Source organism: Prosopis cineraria, unplaced genomic scaffold, assembly GCF_029017545.1.
Source record: "Prosopis cineraria cultivar Desert tree isolate PC_DT_omini unplaced genomic scaffold, ASM2901754v1 PC14, whole genome shotgun sequence".
In the NCBI taxonomy this organism is placed as follows: Eukaryota; Viridiplantae; Streptophyta; class Magnoliopsida; order Fabales; family Fabaceae; genus Prosopis; species Prosopis cineraria.
In genome coordinates, this window is record NW_026555345.1 from 30,125,718 (window position 1) to 30,142,871 (window position 17,154).

Genomic DNA, 17,154 nt, shown 5'->3' on the forward strand with positions numbered 1-17,154 from the left:
ACCAAATCGCAGTACTTGATAATTATTTATGTGTGCGCGTGTCTGAAAAGCTTCTTCCCTGAGCTTGATACTTCCAAGTACTCCTATATGCTTTGCTTGTGCACGCTTGGCTCTATTCATAGCTTTCTTACATGCAATAATGATGTAAAGGTAAAACCAGTTTGATTTGAACACCTTCTTTACTTTTATCCCCATCGTAACAGAAATTAGAGATACAAATAAACTTAGTCCTGTTGATGGGGTCATGCTTAAGTGATAAGAACTTCATTTCTTTCATGTCGATAAATGAATATATTGGAAGAACTATCCTCAATTAGACATGACAGTATTTGAATTTAATATAATATTATCGAGTATCAATTAGCCTAGTCATAGTTATAGTCAGGCGTGTCCTTAATACTTATCGTGAAGTTGTTAATTATTAAGCTAAAATTGTTAAAATAACAAACGCACTAAACTAACATAATAACTACGCTTCCTTTATTAATAGTTTTACCTTTGTACACTTTCTATTATTTTGTAGAGAATTAAGAACCTAATTTCATTAAAATATATATATATATATATATAAAGGATAAGTCCTAGGAAATTTCAAAGTAGTTATCTCGTTTCATAATATTCTGTTATCATTTGTCCATTTTAATGAGATTTGTTTGTAGTTCTCTCATTTGGCCCTTATTAAATGAAGATTGTGAAGTTGAATTAAATAGCTAGGAAGGAATGTTTAGTGAGAATTAGAATGAATGAATGCAAATATGATGAAATAATGTGCAGTATATCCAATTCCAAATGTCGTATATATTACATGAGAAATTCTTGTATAGACAAGATGTAACAGATCATATATGCTTTATTTAATAAAAACAGTTATTAAAAATAATAATACATAAAATTGTATTTAATTGAACTAATATAATTTTATTAGATATATAGAACATGAATGACTTGGTGTACATTGCGGGGGGGGGGGGGGGGAAACCAAAAAGAAAGAGGGAAAAATTAAAGAACGTGATATATGCGGTTTACTTTGTTTCTTTTCAGCAATTGAAATCTGGTATCTTTCCTACCTTTCAAACAAAAAGAAAAAAAAAATTACACATACAAACTCATATATCACAAAAGGTCAAAAGCTAATGAGATCAAAATTGGATCCTTCGCCCATTAAGGGATCTTTTTGTATGTATATTGATCATTCCTCGCATATTTTTTCTTTACAATAAAATAAAACTATGCATTATTAATACCATCCTCATGAAACCCATACAGCTTTTCTTGTTTTTTTGAATACAAGCAGTATTTTTCACTTATAATAAATATTAATCTTCCTGAAACCAAAACATGTCATATAATAAATTTTAAGGATTTTTTTAATTAATTTAAATTCGATTTGTATGTCCTCTCCCAGCATACATTTAAAAAGGAAAGTCAATATTAAAAATCTGACCTATTAAACGATCAAGAAGACTCTTACTTATAAACACCATTTTTTTATGAGGCTCACACACACACACACAGGGCTTAAAAAATGAATGTAGGATTGATATATCGTCTGACAACTAATTATTATAAATTAAAGTAAAAAGATAATTGCTGCGCGCGATTAATGAGCTTAATTTTATTTTAATTTATTAATGGGTGCTTTCTGAATCCAGACAAAAAAAAGCATATGACGGAACCCCCCATGAGTCCTGATGGACAAAATTTGGATCCCCCACATATTAAGGGACCCATCACCCATTAATTAATGGATTGATTGGTTGATTTGTCTCATATGATCCTTCCTCGCATGTTAATCCCTAATTCTTTTTTGTTTTTGCCAGAAAATCCCTAATTCTTGTGCTAACACTTCACATTCACACACACTGTATATGCATTTGGATATTCTTCACCTCCACGCCACACCAAAATGCCACTCAACTAATGCGTACGTCTCTAGTTCACTTTTTATTTTTAATGTTTTTAACACGTGTATAGAATAATTTAACGACAAAAAGTGGTAAGCCATACCAAAAAATAATGAAAATCTCCGCAGGAAATTAAATATTCTTAATGACATTACTAAGATCATTAATCTTAATTATTTCACTTACTATAATTTAGTTAAATCATATTTGTTTCCTAAAAAACATGGGATAAATAATGACCTGAATTTTTTTTTAAGAATATATCGATTTGAACAAACTTATAAATTCAAGTTCAAATCACAAAATCGTGGAGACGAGATATATAAACAAAAAATAATTATAGCATATAATAAAGAGAGACACGTAGATGATCCTAATCCAAATCACTAATCATAACATTCATGTGTTTTATAAATAGTAATTAGAGAAAATAATGTCATCTAAGTTGTTAAACTCACAAGTTTTAGTAAATTTATGATAATAATGTAAGCTCAAAATATAGACTCAGATCGTAAATTCATAAGAGTTTACCTCTATTGATAAATAATATTTAAAAATACATGATTAAATAATTAAAATATAAAATATGATCATAATTTAATTTAAATATATTTTAAACATAAATCATTGAAATTAAAATCTATCTACATTCAAAATTATCATACTCAACATAAAAATTAACTAGGGAAACTTATTTTTTGTATTTTTTTGTTACTTTTTAATTAATATTATTTCCTTTTGTTTTATTTTTCATTGAACCGGATCCTACCACTTATATGAATCAAGTTTTACACCATATATACATATCTTGCTTCATGAGTTTATAAGCAAATTGACATGATTTTATAAGTTAGAAATGTAAAAATAATAAATTTGGAAAATCAACTCACAGGTTTAATCCAATTTTATCTAGTCTAATTTTATGAGCGAGTTAACATAATTTTGTAAGCTAGAAACGTGAAAACGATAAACTTATAATGTGGACTCGAAAGTTTAACAAGAATAAATGTCATAGTATAGATTGAATGATTTGTATAAAATTTTATAAACACATATTCCCCCAATTTAAAAATGTAAAGCATTTTTAACGGAATCTCATCCTCTAATAAAGTAATTACCTACTTTCAAACTAACCCTATCTTTTCATATTTACCCCTATTAAATACTCTATAATAAATATAAAGTCATTATCAATAGGGATATTTTTTAAAAAGGTAATAATTACATCTTAAAAAATTAAAAATATTTTATATGTTTTAAAATTTAACTTTAAAAAAAATATTTTATATTTTTGAAGGAAAGGAGTAGGCCACAAATAAACACACACACATATATAATATCAATTAATTGCCCTTTTACCACGTGTCTACAGCTTTATGATTTTAATTTATGATTTCTCTTCGGGCATGTTCCACCAACTTTATTTTGAAATTGTTTCATCATCCATTTAAAATAAAACATGCATCACATATACATTAATAAATTTGTAAGAGCATATTACATATAAAACATATTGTACTCTTTTTTTATTAAAAAATATAAAGTAATTTTTTAAAAAGATAAGATATTAAAAAATATAAGACATCTTAAATCTTTTAAGTCAAGGTACAATTAATGAAGTTTTTAAAAATACCTTTAATTAAGGGTGTAATTAATAAAATTTTTTAATTAAAAAAATTATATTAAATAAAGGTAAACATGAAAAGAGTGTGTAATTTTAAAGATAATTTATTAATTTATTAGGAGTGTGGTTTAATTAAAAATGCTTTATAATATCAAATGGACAGATAGTTCTTTCTATGTATAAAAATGAGACGATCTGAATCCCAAACTTTTATTTAGTATATTCTAAATTATAAAAAAATTAAAATTATGACACTTTTATCCCTATTATTAAATTTAAATAAATGACTGTTACTTAAAAAAAATGGTGCCAAACATACAATTTTCACCAAATTATAGATTCTCTCTCCTATCCTCCTTTAAAAAAAATCATATATTAGATCTCATTTTAAAAAAAGTAATGGCTATTTGTTTATATTTAACAGTCAGGGTGAAACTACTTAAATTTTAATTATTTAAAATTTAAAATGTATTAAATAAAAATTTAAAATTTAAATTACATGTTAATCCAAAAATTAAATAGCACAGCCCCCTTTGCTGGAAGGAACCCCAGCTGACTTTATCAATTTTAAAGGCAGGTGTGGAACTCAATAAATTTTTTTAAAGGTAATTTTTGTTAACATAATAGCTCGAACGTTCTTTTTTCCTGTGAAAAAAAAGAGGAGCTCGTGAGACAAGAATTACCAGAAGACCACAAAATTAATATTTATTTATAATTCTTTTTTTTATTGAACTTTTGGTTCTTATTTTTATCCCCACCCTAATGATGAGATATTGACCAATTCCAACCAAATAACCAATCTTCGTTGGCTACAAGTTGTTAATTAGGACTTTAAGTAATGATTTTTAAAACATTTATTTTCTTCATTGTCTGTTTAGGAAAAAAAGAATTCATGATTTTAAATAAAATATATATACACATAGAAATAATTGACCTTCGTTCAAACGTTGAAAAATATCTCTGAATTTTGAATTTCCATTTTTGTTGGTTATGCTTTTTCAATGACTCAGAGTTACTCAATGCCCATACTACACGTTTAATAATTAAAGAGTTGCGCTGGTGAAGTTTGATCACTTTGAATTGGTTTTGGGTCCCGCACTATGCGACCATTAACTGAACCTGAACATATTCTTTCTCGTGTTCATCTTTAAAGATGAAGATCCATTTTTGTAGTGTTTATCCAATATGCCTTTGCACTTGTTTCTGGCAGATTTTAATTTGATACGTTACCGCGTGCACTTCGTGTTTTCCAATTATGTCAACCCAAAGTACTTTTATTTTTTAATGCTTTATTATTAAAGAATGCATTAACCCTACCATTCACCCTCGTCATTATTAATGAAATTTAAGTGAATAATTTTTATTTTTTTTTGAGAGAAGTGAATAATTGGCTGATGTCACATGAGTGATAATGAAGTATGAGAATAGAAGGGTTTTTCTTAAAAATAAAATAAAATTGAGTTTTTTTGTATTTTTATTAAAAAAAAACTATACGTCTTTAGAATTAATTAAATCAGGTTATGTTCTAACTAATTTTCATATATGTAGATTTTTCATTGAAAAATTAATAAAAATGTAAACGTTGTATTAAAACAATATTTTTTTCCTTTTGACCAAAAGTGTTAAATCAGATGTGCTATAAACTTCAACATTGATTTTATTTTGAGAAAGTTAATCATTTATTAATAATTTTAACATCTCATGGTTAATATATATAATGAATCAAATTATAAGGGCTTGAATAAAGTGAAACAAATTACAGGGACCTTCTTTAAAATTGGAAAAAAAAAATATACAAAGACCTATGGATTAAGTTTCCCCAAAAAAGACTGTTGAGAATTATTCATTTTTAATATTAATAGAATAAAACAGAAAGCCATGATATTTCCAAATACAGCGCAACTCATTTTAAAATTCGTACAAATACATGTTTATTATTTTTCCTATATTGATATTAATCAAATTTTAAAGTGTGGCCTGGTCTGGAATTGGATTTGGATGTAGCTAGAGACCCTAAAATAATTGAAACGATATTTCAAGCCAGCCAGACAAAAGAAACGTAGATGCTTTAATTCTTGAAGAGTAAAATTTAATGACGTGTTACGAGTTGTGTTGAAGCAAACTTGATATCATAAATTGAATTAATTTCGTAATGGTACAATTAACAAGATGTGAGTGTAATAAGATCTCATCTGTATCTCTCCGACTAAGTAGGATTTAATTTCTTAATGGTACAATTAATTGATAATTGGTAGGTGTAACAACTAGTTTGATCATGTCACTCCCCATTAATCATATAATTATATTATATTCATTTCGGTAAGTGTGCTCCTTAGTTGATTTGTTCTCTTCTTTCTGCACTTGATCCATTCATGCATGAAAAAGATTCCACAATATATCCATCGAGAATCGAAAGGAATGATATATATACTTATGTGTCCGATTTTTTTCTTAATTCTTTAAAAAAAAAAACATAAAACGTAGTGTCGAACTGTGTCTCAAATACAATTATTTTTGTTAAAAAGATACCACAATAAAAAAATTAAAATTGTAATTATTTCTAAAAAAATTAAAGTCACCTTCAAGATTTATAAAATTATTGTTTGGGCTAAAATACGCTTGGTATTTTGTTGTTTACAGATGAATAATTATTACCTAATTTTAAAAAAATACTAAGTAATTTTAAATGAAGATTTTTAAGATTTACTATTACACGGTAAAAATGTTTCATGACAAGGCACAAAATTTATTTTGCCAAGTGACTAATTTTTATCAAGTAAAAGATAGACTTCTTCCAGTTAAATCGTATTACATACATAAGAACTAGAAGTTAATAAACACCAACCAAATGCTTTTACGAAGATGGCTGGCCATTTTATAAAGGAAAAATCACAAATAAAAATCTACAAAAATTGATTATAACTATTGAAGATCATCAATTGTTGAAATTGAATTCAAATACTAGGATCCTTTCATGCAATTTACAAATAATTGTTATAACTAAAATACTCATAAAAATAAGTAGCTAAATTTGCATTAATTTCAGTTAGGGGTATTTTAGTCAAAATATTTTTTAACTGTTAAATGACCATGGTCTTCAAATTCAAATTCAACATTTTATAGTCCTGAATGATTATTATTGATCTTAGTGTGTTCTTAATCGTAATTTTCCCTTTTACAAACCCCTCTCCAAAAACTAGTGTACATATGGACTTCTCTCAAAAATGAAAAGCAAATGAGAAAGCCATACCAAATTACGTAAAACTCTTTTTTATTTAAAAAAAAAAAACAAGGGCAATGTGAAATAGAAGTAGAGAAGGGCCCAAATATTTGTGAAATGCCCCAAAAAGCAGAGAAGAAATGAAAGACGATGATGTGGATGGGAGGAATAGGATAGCGGAGGTCCACAAATGGGCAAAAGGACGGTTCTTTTACTTACATTTAAAGATTTACTTATAGATTTTGTATGCTCCATTGTGATTCACGTGCCTTATTTCCCAGCACATTTTTGGATGTGGGGCGGTGTGAAACTGAAACTTTGGGCCACACGTGTCGCTCTCCCATAATTTGTTAGTACTCAGATGTTTTGCTGTTTACACTGAAACAATATTCGTAAAAAGTTACAGGGATAATTAAGTCTTATCCCTCAAAATCCTATTTTCAGCCGGAGGTTCTTTGATATATATTTCATATTTTTAGGATTTTTTTTATATTAAAACGCTATAGGGTTTCCCTAGATGATATTTTCCCTCAAGAAAATCATGCATCCATATCAGTATTATTATAACAATAAATATATTAATTAATATACAATCAAATTTATAGCAAGTAATTTTATTTCGAAATTACTTTGAAGAACGGATGAGGAGTTGGCAGCAATTGCGGTGTCTTTGTAGGATTGACTGTGGGCGGTTTGCAAGTCAACATAACCTTGAAAATTATGAAAATTGTGAAAATGAGAGTTTTTTGGTACTTATACGGACTATTTTTGCATCTTTTGAATTACAAGGAACTGTTTGCCCTAATATTTGCCGACTAGGGTTCATATATAATTCCACAAAATCAACTCTGAAGAAGAAACTATGTATGGCTTCATTAATTAAAAGGTTGTCAACGATTATTAAGTGTTCATAATATATGTACATGATTGTTCTGTCAATATTAATTAATTAAGTTGAGTAAATAATTTTTATTATATTTGATCAATTAGATAGGAAATGGCCAATTCTTTAGTGTAAAAAATATAAAGTATATAAAGAATATAAAAAATGATCATAGAAATTAAGTCTGATAAATACTATTGAATATTGATGGTAAGAATATTGTATTTTAACTCTTTTTATCTGTAATATAAATATTTGATTTCATCTAGTTAAAAAAAATATTTGATTTACTATTCAAAAAGAAAGCTTCCTATTTTAGATCGTGTCAATTCTTATTACAATCTAGCTAATTTGTTGTTAGATGTCACTTCTTATTACATTCACATATTGTACAACAAATAAAAGAGAAACATAATCATTCAATTCTTATAATTTTATTAAGTTCTGTTTTCAGTCTTTATGATTTTGTTTACAATGTTTTCAGCCCTTATATAGCTAGAGAAAGATTGAATAATGTTTATTTTTCAGGCCCTATAGATATAGCTTTTTTAGTATTTTTGGTCCCGATAAAGATTGAAAATATTAAAAAAAATTATAAAGACTAAAAATAAAATCTAATAAAACTATAAGAATTAAAAATTATATTTTCCTACAAATAAAATATAAAACTGAAGGGGCTGGCGTTCAAAAACTTGACGAATTATTAAAAGAAGACTTTGATAGGTCATGCGTCAATTTTATACACACACAGTATGGCTCTAAAATGTATATTTGAGTTAAAAAATATTCCCACTTTTAATAGGTCATCCAACCGTGTTTGACCCAGGTATTTAAAATGAAATGAATAACTTTAATTTATTGTATGATACATAAACTATGTTGACAATACCAAGGTAAATGAAGAAAAGATATTTTAAAAAAAAAACTAGCACACATTTCTTACAAATAACAAACTCAATTTTCTTAACACGCGTGAATTATTTAACTAATTAACTCATTTAAAACTAGAGGGAGTATAAGTTAAATTATTATTCTTTGAAAGCTTTATTTTGGGATGATTTTATAAAGTGTTTGGTTATGTAAAATGTTCAGTTTCATATGATTACATATAAGATTTTTATCGTTATTTCTGTCAGGTAAGACTGAATCCCTCTTAACGTTATAAGAACACGTAGAACGTCTTCATGATCGATATTGACAAGGTAACCTGTCAACATTGTTATTCGTTCGTCAAACATATTGTCATGGTTGAACATTCCTAAGGTTTGTTAGGACTGATAACTTATTATTAGTTAGCTGAATCATACAAATTAATCATAAAAAGATTATTTCATTTTAAAAAATAATCAAGCTTTTAGCTACGCGTGGCATATCATTGCTTAACGTGAACACATTGCCTATAGCACAAATCGATGTTGATGTGTGTGTGTGTGTGTGTGTGTGTGTGTGTGTGTGTGTGTGTTTCATTCTCATAAAAAAAGAAAGGACACCGGGAGGAAGCTAAGCTTAATGCGTGACTAACTATGATCATGAATATTTATTATTATATATTCAAAATCCAGAAATTCATTATTCATTAATAATGGTAGAAGCACGAGCTTATGAATGAAAAGGTTTCAGTTCAAAATCTAGAAATCAAATCTCAAGGACACGTCCCACCAAACCAGTTTTGATCATTAATATCCATCGAATGTATGCAAAAAACAATATCTTTCTTTCTTCATAAAGCTCAACAATGCGGTAGTTCCTGCCTAATTTCTTCGGTTTAGATTTAACTCTCACCTTCCCTTCTCTCTCAATTTGGATTAATTGTCCGATGACTTATTTATAAATATATGTCAAATAAATTCTAATCATTTTGATCATCTAAAGAAATAAATAGATCGCAATAATCAGGTTGATGAGAGGATATATTTTTAAATGATCTCAATAATTATATTTTTTAAAAATTGAATTATTTTTTATTTAATGTAATTGATGAAAATTAATGCATTTATATATCCTCAATAAAACAAAATCGAAATGGTTTAAATGAATTCCTCTACCTAGCTATACACATACTAGGTCAAATAGTAACATTAAAAAAAAGAAAAGCTAGGCATGCGAATAAACCCCCAAAAACAAATGAAGAAAAGTATGTGAGAAACTTCATTTGATTGTTTAGTGCAAAATTTTGGGTAAAAGCATCCGACTAATTAGGTCAAGTAAAAGGCCAAACCTAATGAAAATTTGGTGTGAACAGAATTGTCCCTGTTTTTCGATCATATTCTATTTGAAAATAACTCCTTTATTTATTGGGGAAATATATATACACGTGTCTAGGCTATTTATTTATTTGTATTTTATTTGCGACGTACTCATGAGAAAAGGAGACTTTTTTTAACATCAATTTAGGAGTCAATTTTTGGGGGCAGAGAGTGTAACAAAATAAAATATTGTGAAATGTTGCAAAAATTAATAACCCTACATATTTACTATTCGAGGAAAGTCTTTACAACATAGCACTGTTTCTCACATGCAACATATTCCTCTGAAGTCATATATAGTACTCTATCACAACTTTTATTATGTAGGAGACGAAAAAATAAGATAATTTCTTAAACTCTTTACATATACTAATTGACATGTCTTATTTGTAGTGTTCATATTAAATCCATGAAATTATTTGAAGGATTCTTCCATGAGTACACCCCACGCACACACAAAATTTACAATTAAATAATTTAAATGATGCACTGTGGATAAAGATGGGCACAGATTCATATAACGACCGGAGTTGGCTTAGAGAGAGAGAGAGAGAGAGACGTGCTTTGACCATATGCCATGACATTCCTTCATTTGGAAGAGAAGCACCTTCTCTTTTTTACATATTTAATTAGGGAAATTATTTTTTAAAAAATCCTCTTTAGTTTGGTGTTTCATATACTGTGAATCCAAGAACACTGCATTTTCTGTGAAAAAAACATAATTTTTAATTTTTACATTTTACTTGCATTTTACTATTAATTTTTATATTTTTTTAATATTTTAAATTTTTACACTTTTATTTTTTATTATTTTAAGTCTTTTCAGAGTTTCTATATTTTGTATAGAGAAATCTAAAGCAATGAAAAAAGTGCAGGGACTTAAAATATAAAAAAAATACAAAGATCAATAGTAAAATACAAGTAAATGCAGGGATCAAAAATTATATTTTTTCTTTTTTTAACTTATTTTTTGCCAAAAAATGATCTGATAGCTTTATCCATACTTATATAAAATAAAAATCAAACTAATTCTTTCAGGAGTTAATTCTTTTAAATTAACATTTTGTGCAAATATATTGTTTTATGTTTAGTAGTAATTGTAATGTCATAATTGAAAAAATATAGGACTCTTCTAGAGATATAGTTTAAGGTATACATCGTCATTTTACATTCTTTTTATATAATTATCCATTATTCATAACTGAGCTAGGTAAGACTATAATAGTGGTAAAGTTCTCTTAATGAGTATTGACACATGCATGCTCAAAACTTGAACTTGATGTCACTGTCTATGTTAACACAACCTTTTAGTTGAATTACATGCTCATTAGTTTATCATTCTGCATTTATACTAATGTCAATGTCGAGTAGTTAGATGGGATGGGCTGAATTTAAGAAGAAAAAACTTCTTATTTCTTTCGTTCAAAACTATAAAGCATTTTTAATTGAATTTTACTTTTAATAACGTAGTTATTTACTTTTAAATTAGTCATATTTTTTATATTTATCTCTATTAAATACCCTATAATAAATATAAAGTTATTTATTAATAGGAATACTTTTAAAAAAATGACAATAATTACATCTCAAAAAAAAAAATACTTTACATTTTTTAACATTCAACTTCTTAAAAAATACTATACAGTTTTTAACAGAGCGAGTAAACATTAATTCACACATTGTATATTATATACACATAGATTTACTTAATTATTAGCTAGGGAATTGCGTGTCCGTGTGACCGAAGTTATATCATGTACTAGATTGTTTTAGGGTGCCATATCTGTGGCAAAGGATGAGTTAATTAGGCAATTATGTTATATGGCATATTTGAAGTGAAAAGAATAATCAATTCAGCCTAATAATCCAGAAATGATTAGTCCTTATTGTACTATAACCAATTCTTGATCGATTTACTTGAATTTCAATTAATTTTATTAATACGAAGGTTTGATTTGAAGGTGCTACTTGAATTAAGATTCATGCATGTCAACTAATCACCATCACCCGTAAAGTTTGCTTGATATTGATAACTAGTGACACGCGCTATAATTTGTCATTTTTATTAGTTTTACGTCCGAATTTGTCCCACAAAGAAAGGGGAACTTTATGTGTTGCGTTTTGCATTGGGATTTCTTAAACATCAAGGAAGCTCAAACATACATAATTACAAAAAACATCAAGTGAGTAATTACCATGAATTGTCGTTCGGTGAATTGAAACTAGGTAAACAAAAAAACAAAAAACTATATAAGGGCAGCGTGCACCCTGATGAAACGTTGTCTCTATTTTTTTTTTTTTATGAAACGTTATCTCAAAAAAAAAATGGGAATCAAATTCTGTCTTCAATGTGAGGATCTTGTTATTGTAATTGGATAACGTGTAAACATTTCTTGAAGGTATTTTTTAAGTATAGAAATACGCCTGATTTTGATGAGTCCCTCAAACCCAACTCGTTTAATTTTTTTAATCACCAAAAACAAAAACGGTGATGAATCTAAATTGTCAAGAGGAGGGTAAATGGATAATAAAATAAGTAATTTTTTTAGTTGTTAATTGTTATGGGCTAACAAGGGCTATTAGCTAATTTAGCTTAGCTATGCGAAGAGTTCAAATCAAAGATGATCTTTGTTTCGTTCCAAAACGACACAGACAACGGTGATTACTTCCACGTGGCATCACCGCATTAAATTCCAGTCAAACCCAGCCTGCCAGGTGTGAACATTAATCTGAAAAAGGGCGGCAGCCCCCACTGCATAACTTCGTTATCTACTGCCGAGGGACAATTACGTCCCATCATCCAAACTCTACGGAAATTACATTAAGAGACCTTAGAAATGATTTATTATCCTTAGTACCAAAATTCATTATCTAAATATTCAGCATAAGTTTTTTATAAAAATTGACAACTATATTTTAGAAACTATAACATCAAGGTTATTTAATTTTTCAGAAATTGTAACTGTAAGAGTAATCTTACACCATTAATTAATAAGTAGTCATATACTTAGAGAAAATATATACAAAAATGTATGATTGTGTGTGTGTGTAAGAGGTTTTTTTTTTTCTTTTTTTATACTCCTCTTCTCTTTCTACTTATTTATCTCCAAGCATATGATCTATAATCACCTTTGTGGTGATAATAAATTTCGATAAAATAATAATTTTCTAAAAAACTAATAAGAAATCCTTAAAATTTGATCGCAATTCATATATTCTGAAAATGCAATAGTGTACTTTTGAATTTGTATCAAGTCTGGGTTTTTAATTTTTTTATACATTAATTAATACAGTATTTCTTTTTTATTTTAGAAAAATTAATACAGTGTTTCTATTGTATATGTGCTTGCAGTTCTTATTATTTCTTCCCAGAAATCAAATATCAAAAAGGAGAATTCTATTAGAAAGGTGGCGTGCCTCGTGCATGCATGGTAAAAAGAAGGGTTGTGCTTGTGCTTGGTGAGTTCTATTTTAATGGCGATGGTTCACGTTTGATCTCTCTAACCCACCTTATATAACCGTTTTGTTTCTAAGAAAATCATCAAAAGGGTCTTCAGGAATTGACGAAACAAATCCTGGGTAGATCTTCTTTTTCTCTTTGAAGAAGCGGTATTTACATATGCTTGCTAACGGTGGCGCACCATCGAGGATCAGGCGAGTTCGTGAGATTCACGGCAGAACAAGGCGGCGGCGAGGGAAATACTGACCACCGGCAGTCGCAGTCGGTACGATTCAACGAAGCTGAAGAGTTGGCAATAACGACGACAACGGCGGAACCCGTGGAGCCTGTGGTGTCAGGGTATGGCAGAGCCGGAGAGTTGTCGGCAATGGTTTCGGCGCTGACGCATGTGGTGGCGTCAGGTTCTTCTGGACAGAGAGACACTAATGAATGGATCCAAGGAATCAGTGGGTTTCCTGTCATGTCATCTTTTGGCCATGTTTCATCTCCTCGTTTGTCTCCTTCTTCCTCTTCCTCACGTACAGTTATGGGCTCTGCCTCTGGTTCATGGGTGCGTCAGAAAAGAGGCCGACAAGAAGAAGAAGAAGCCGCATACAAAGCAGCCATTGGTGACTTCGCTGCACCATTACAGAACGAGTCGGCATTATCATCAGGTGCAATTTACTTGCTTTACTCTCACTTCAATCTAATCAACCAAAACAAATGGTTATGAGTGAACCTACCTGCATTTTGATATTATGATGTGAACAAGTGAATAGTTCAATATAAGTTATATTGCATGTATCAGACAGATCTTTTTGTTCTGAATAATGTGTCGACAGATTTTGAACGAACTTAATGCTATGGCATTTTCTAAGTACAATGAATCTGTATGAGCGACTTAATGGCATTTTCTAAGCATAAAGATTATGTATGTGTGAGTTATCTTTGTGTCTGATTAGCAGTGACTGAGGTGGAAGCTTCGAATATCGCTAATACTGATGGGGCGGCGGCGGCGGCTGCCGTGGCGTTACCGGTGATGCCATCAGGTGAAATTGGTTCGTTTGAAGAAACAGGGGAAAGGAGGAGGAGGTACAGAGGAGTGAGGCAGAGGCCGTGGGGTAAGTGGGCGGCGGAGATTCGCGATCCCCACAAGGCAGCGAGGGTTTGGCTTGGCACGTTCGACACGGCGGAGGCGGCCGCCAGAGCTTATGACGAAGCCGCATTGAGGTTCAGAGGCAGCAGAGCCAAACTAAACTTTCCGGAAAATGTCAGAGCAGTTCCTGTGCCCGTTCAAAATGTTCCGGCCACCAGCCAAGTTCTCCAGCAGTACCCGGCGGCGCTTCCGTTCATGCAGGTTCCGTTTTTTCAGGGACCCTCTGATTCGGTCAGAGACTTTTGGAATTACTCCCAGCTGCTACAGAGCTCCGGCGACTTCCAAGGTCAAATGCAGCCTCAGCCGCCGCAGCAGATACCCCCGGGTTTGGTACAGCAATGGCTGCATAATTCTCAATTGAATGTTCTTCAATCGTCTTCTTCGTTGTTATCGCCAGCATCTTTGTCGTCTTCTTCATCTCCCACGGTATTTTCGCCTTCTAGTCAGTCGTCGTCTGCTTCATTCCCCCTGCTTTCTAATCAGCAAATGGGCTATTTCCGACCACCGGGAAACCAGACTCACGGCGGGGCCATATCATATTTTCCGGCGTCAACATGGTCAGAAACCATTAACTTTCCTCCGCCGTCGTCTAGGTGAAGAGAAATTTTGAAGTAGATTCGGTCCGAAAATAATTTGTTGACTAAATTAACTATATATATATATATATATATATATATATATAAACATATACTTATTGGTCTCCATATGTTTATATTCTTTTTATAGTTTATTCGGTCTATACAAATTCTCAACAACAGATCTACTTAAAAATCTCTTTTTATTCAAATATGTTATTTGTTTTTTTTTTTTCTTTCACATACATTGTATTGCAAAGAGAACAGGTTATGTTAATTTTTTCTTTCATTTTATTGTTTCTTTTAAAGGGTAAAGAATATGCTGATTCTGCATGTAGTTTATGGGTTTAATTCTTATGTGTTAGTACTTTAGGGTAAATTAAAGGAAGATAGAGGATAAATAGAAAAGAGATAAAGCTAGAGCAGCAATCAGCCTTCAAGGTAGGCGTAGTTTATTCTTAATTCTTGATAGATTCGATATTAAACAAGATTCTTTTAATGATTCGAAGAATGATGTAGAAACCAATAGTTTCCCATAAACTGGAAGCAGATTAAGGGAAAAGATTGTATCACCTTGTTATTTCATACGTATTCTGCACGCGGTTGTTAAATTTGTGATAAGCATCGCAGATCTAATTATTAATATTATACATTTTGGGTCATAATGGCCACGTTCAATAGCATCCAAAATGAAAAAAGTTAATCTCTAATCGAACGAAGTTGGATTGGTTTAGAGATAGAATTAAAAATAGAATATAGGATTACACCTACCTTCACACGTGATATCTTATTGCTGTTTTGTTAATCGGATAGAAGTAAAACACGTATATCATTTGAAGTTTCTTTTCACTACACGTTCAGACCAGAAAGAAAGAAAGGAAAAAATAAAAATTGTGATACAGATGTGGGCCGATATCTCCCCTTGACCCCTTCTTTCGTTCTTTTTTTTTTTTTTGTTTTTTTTTTTGGGTAGAATCCCCTTCTTTCATTCTAATAGTGATATAGATGCAGGCCTTTGTATTCAAAGAAAATTTATAAAAATAGTTGTAGATAGTTTATTATAAAGGGGGGGGAAGTTTCACATTGATAATGAAATTTGAGCCAATGATTTTATGGGTTATGAACAAAATCCTCTCATTCATCATTCATGAACAAAGAATATATCTCTTTTCAGGGCGACTCTTTTCTTCCCTCCCCACTAAGTCTCTATTTCACCCAGATTTCAGAGCTTGTGAAGTGGCAACCATTGAATCAAGAGTTTGAAATTTTCTTATAAGAAAACGTTGGAGACCATTTACAAAAACGTGCTCGATCTGTACAGGTGAAGTATGATTTGAACCACTGACTGCTGAATAAAGTAATATGCGCCATGCCTAACTTTCATATCTTTGTCGGCGGAAATCATATTTGGATCGTACTATGTATTTACTTTTGTTAATAAAAAAAAGTCAAATACTACAATGTGACTTTATATTATTGACTTCAAATGCTACAATGGACATATTCCTGAGACAATTCCCCCTGCTCTCGTCAGTTGTCCCACAGATTTATCATGTTCTGCACTCTTCACATTTTTTCTGGGAAACAAAAAGTCTTGACATTGATCTCACCCATTATCGCTAGATGCATTTGGGCTTACCTCATATTTGGGCCCACATATACAGCTAGGATTTGGGCCACACTATTTCTCATCTCCATCCATGCGAATCCACCATCCTCTTCTCTCGACTCTAGAGCTGAAAAAACGGGCCGAGCTTATCGAGCTAGCTCGTTTAAGCCGTAAAACAATAGGGCCGGGCTTATAAATAGGACTTCAAAATAATAAATTGAGCTTAAACGGGCTAGCTCATTTAAACCCGTTTAATCTAGGGCTTAAATGTGCCAGCCTTGCAGGGCCAAGGGCCAACCCATTTAAGCCCGCATATGTATATTTTTTTAATTAATTTTCATAATTTTTACTCTTTTTATATTTAAAAAAAATTAAATTAAATCTTACTCCACATCACATATCAGTTCTTATTTACTGAGGATGAAAGGCAAAAAAAAATAGAAAAAATAGAAATGAAGAATCACTAATCAAAAATTATATCAGTAAGGATCACTTGTT

At 30.3% G+C, this 17,154-nt stretch overlaps 1 protein-coding gene across 1 annotated transcript; it reads left to right on the plus strand.

Moving 5' to 3' along the window:
- Positions 1-13,479: 13,479 nt before the first annotated feature.
- Positions 13,480-16,542, plus strand: LOC129292679 (ethylene-responsive transcription factor ABR1-like; the record flags this gene model as incomplete). Its single annotated transcript, XM_054930278.1, has 3 exons — positions 13,480-13,990; positions 14,279-15,065; positions 16,222-16,542. Coding segments are annotated over 3 exons (1,326 nt in total), but the record flags the coding sequence as incomplete, so codon positions are not given.
- Positions 16,543-17,154: the final 612 nt, after the last annotated feature.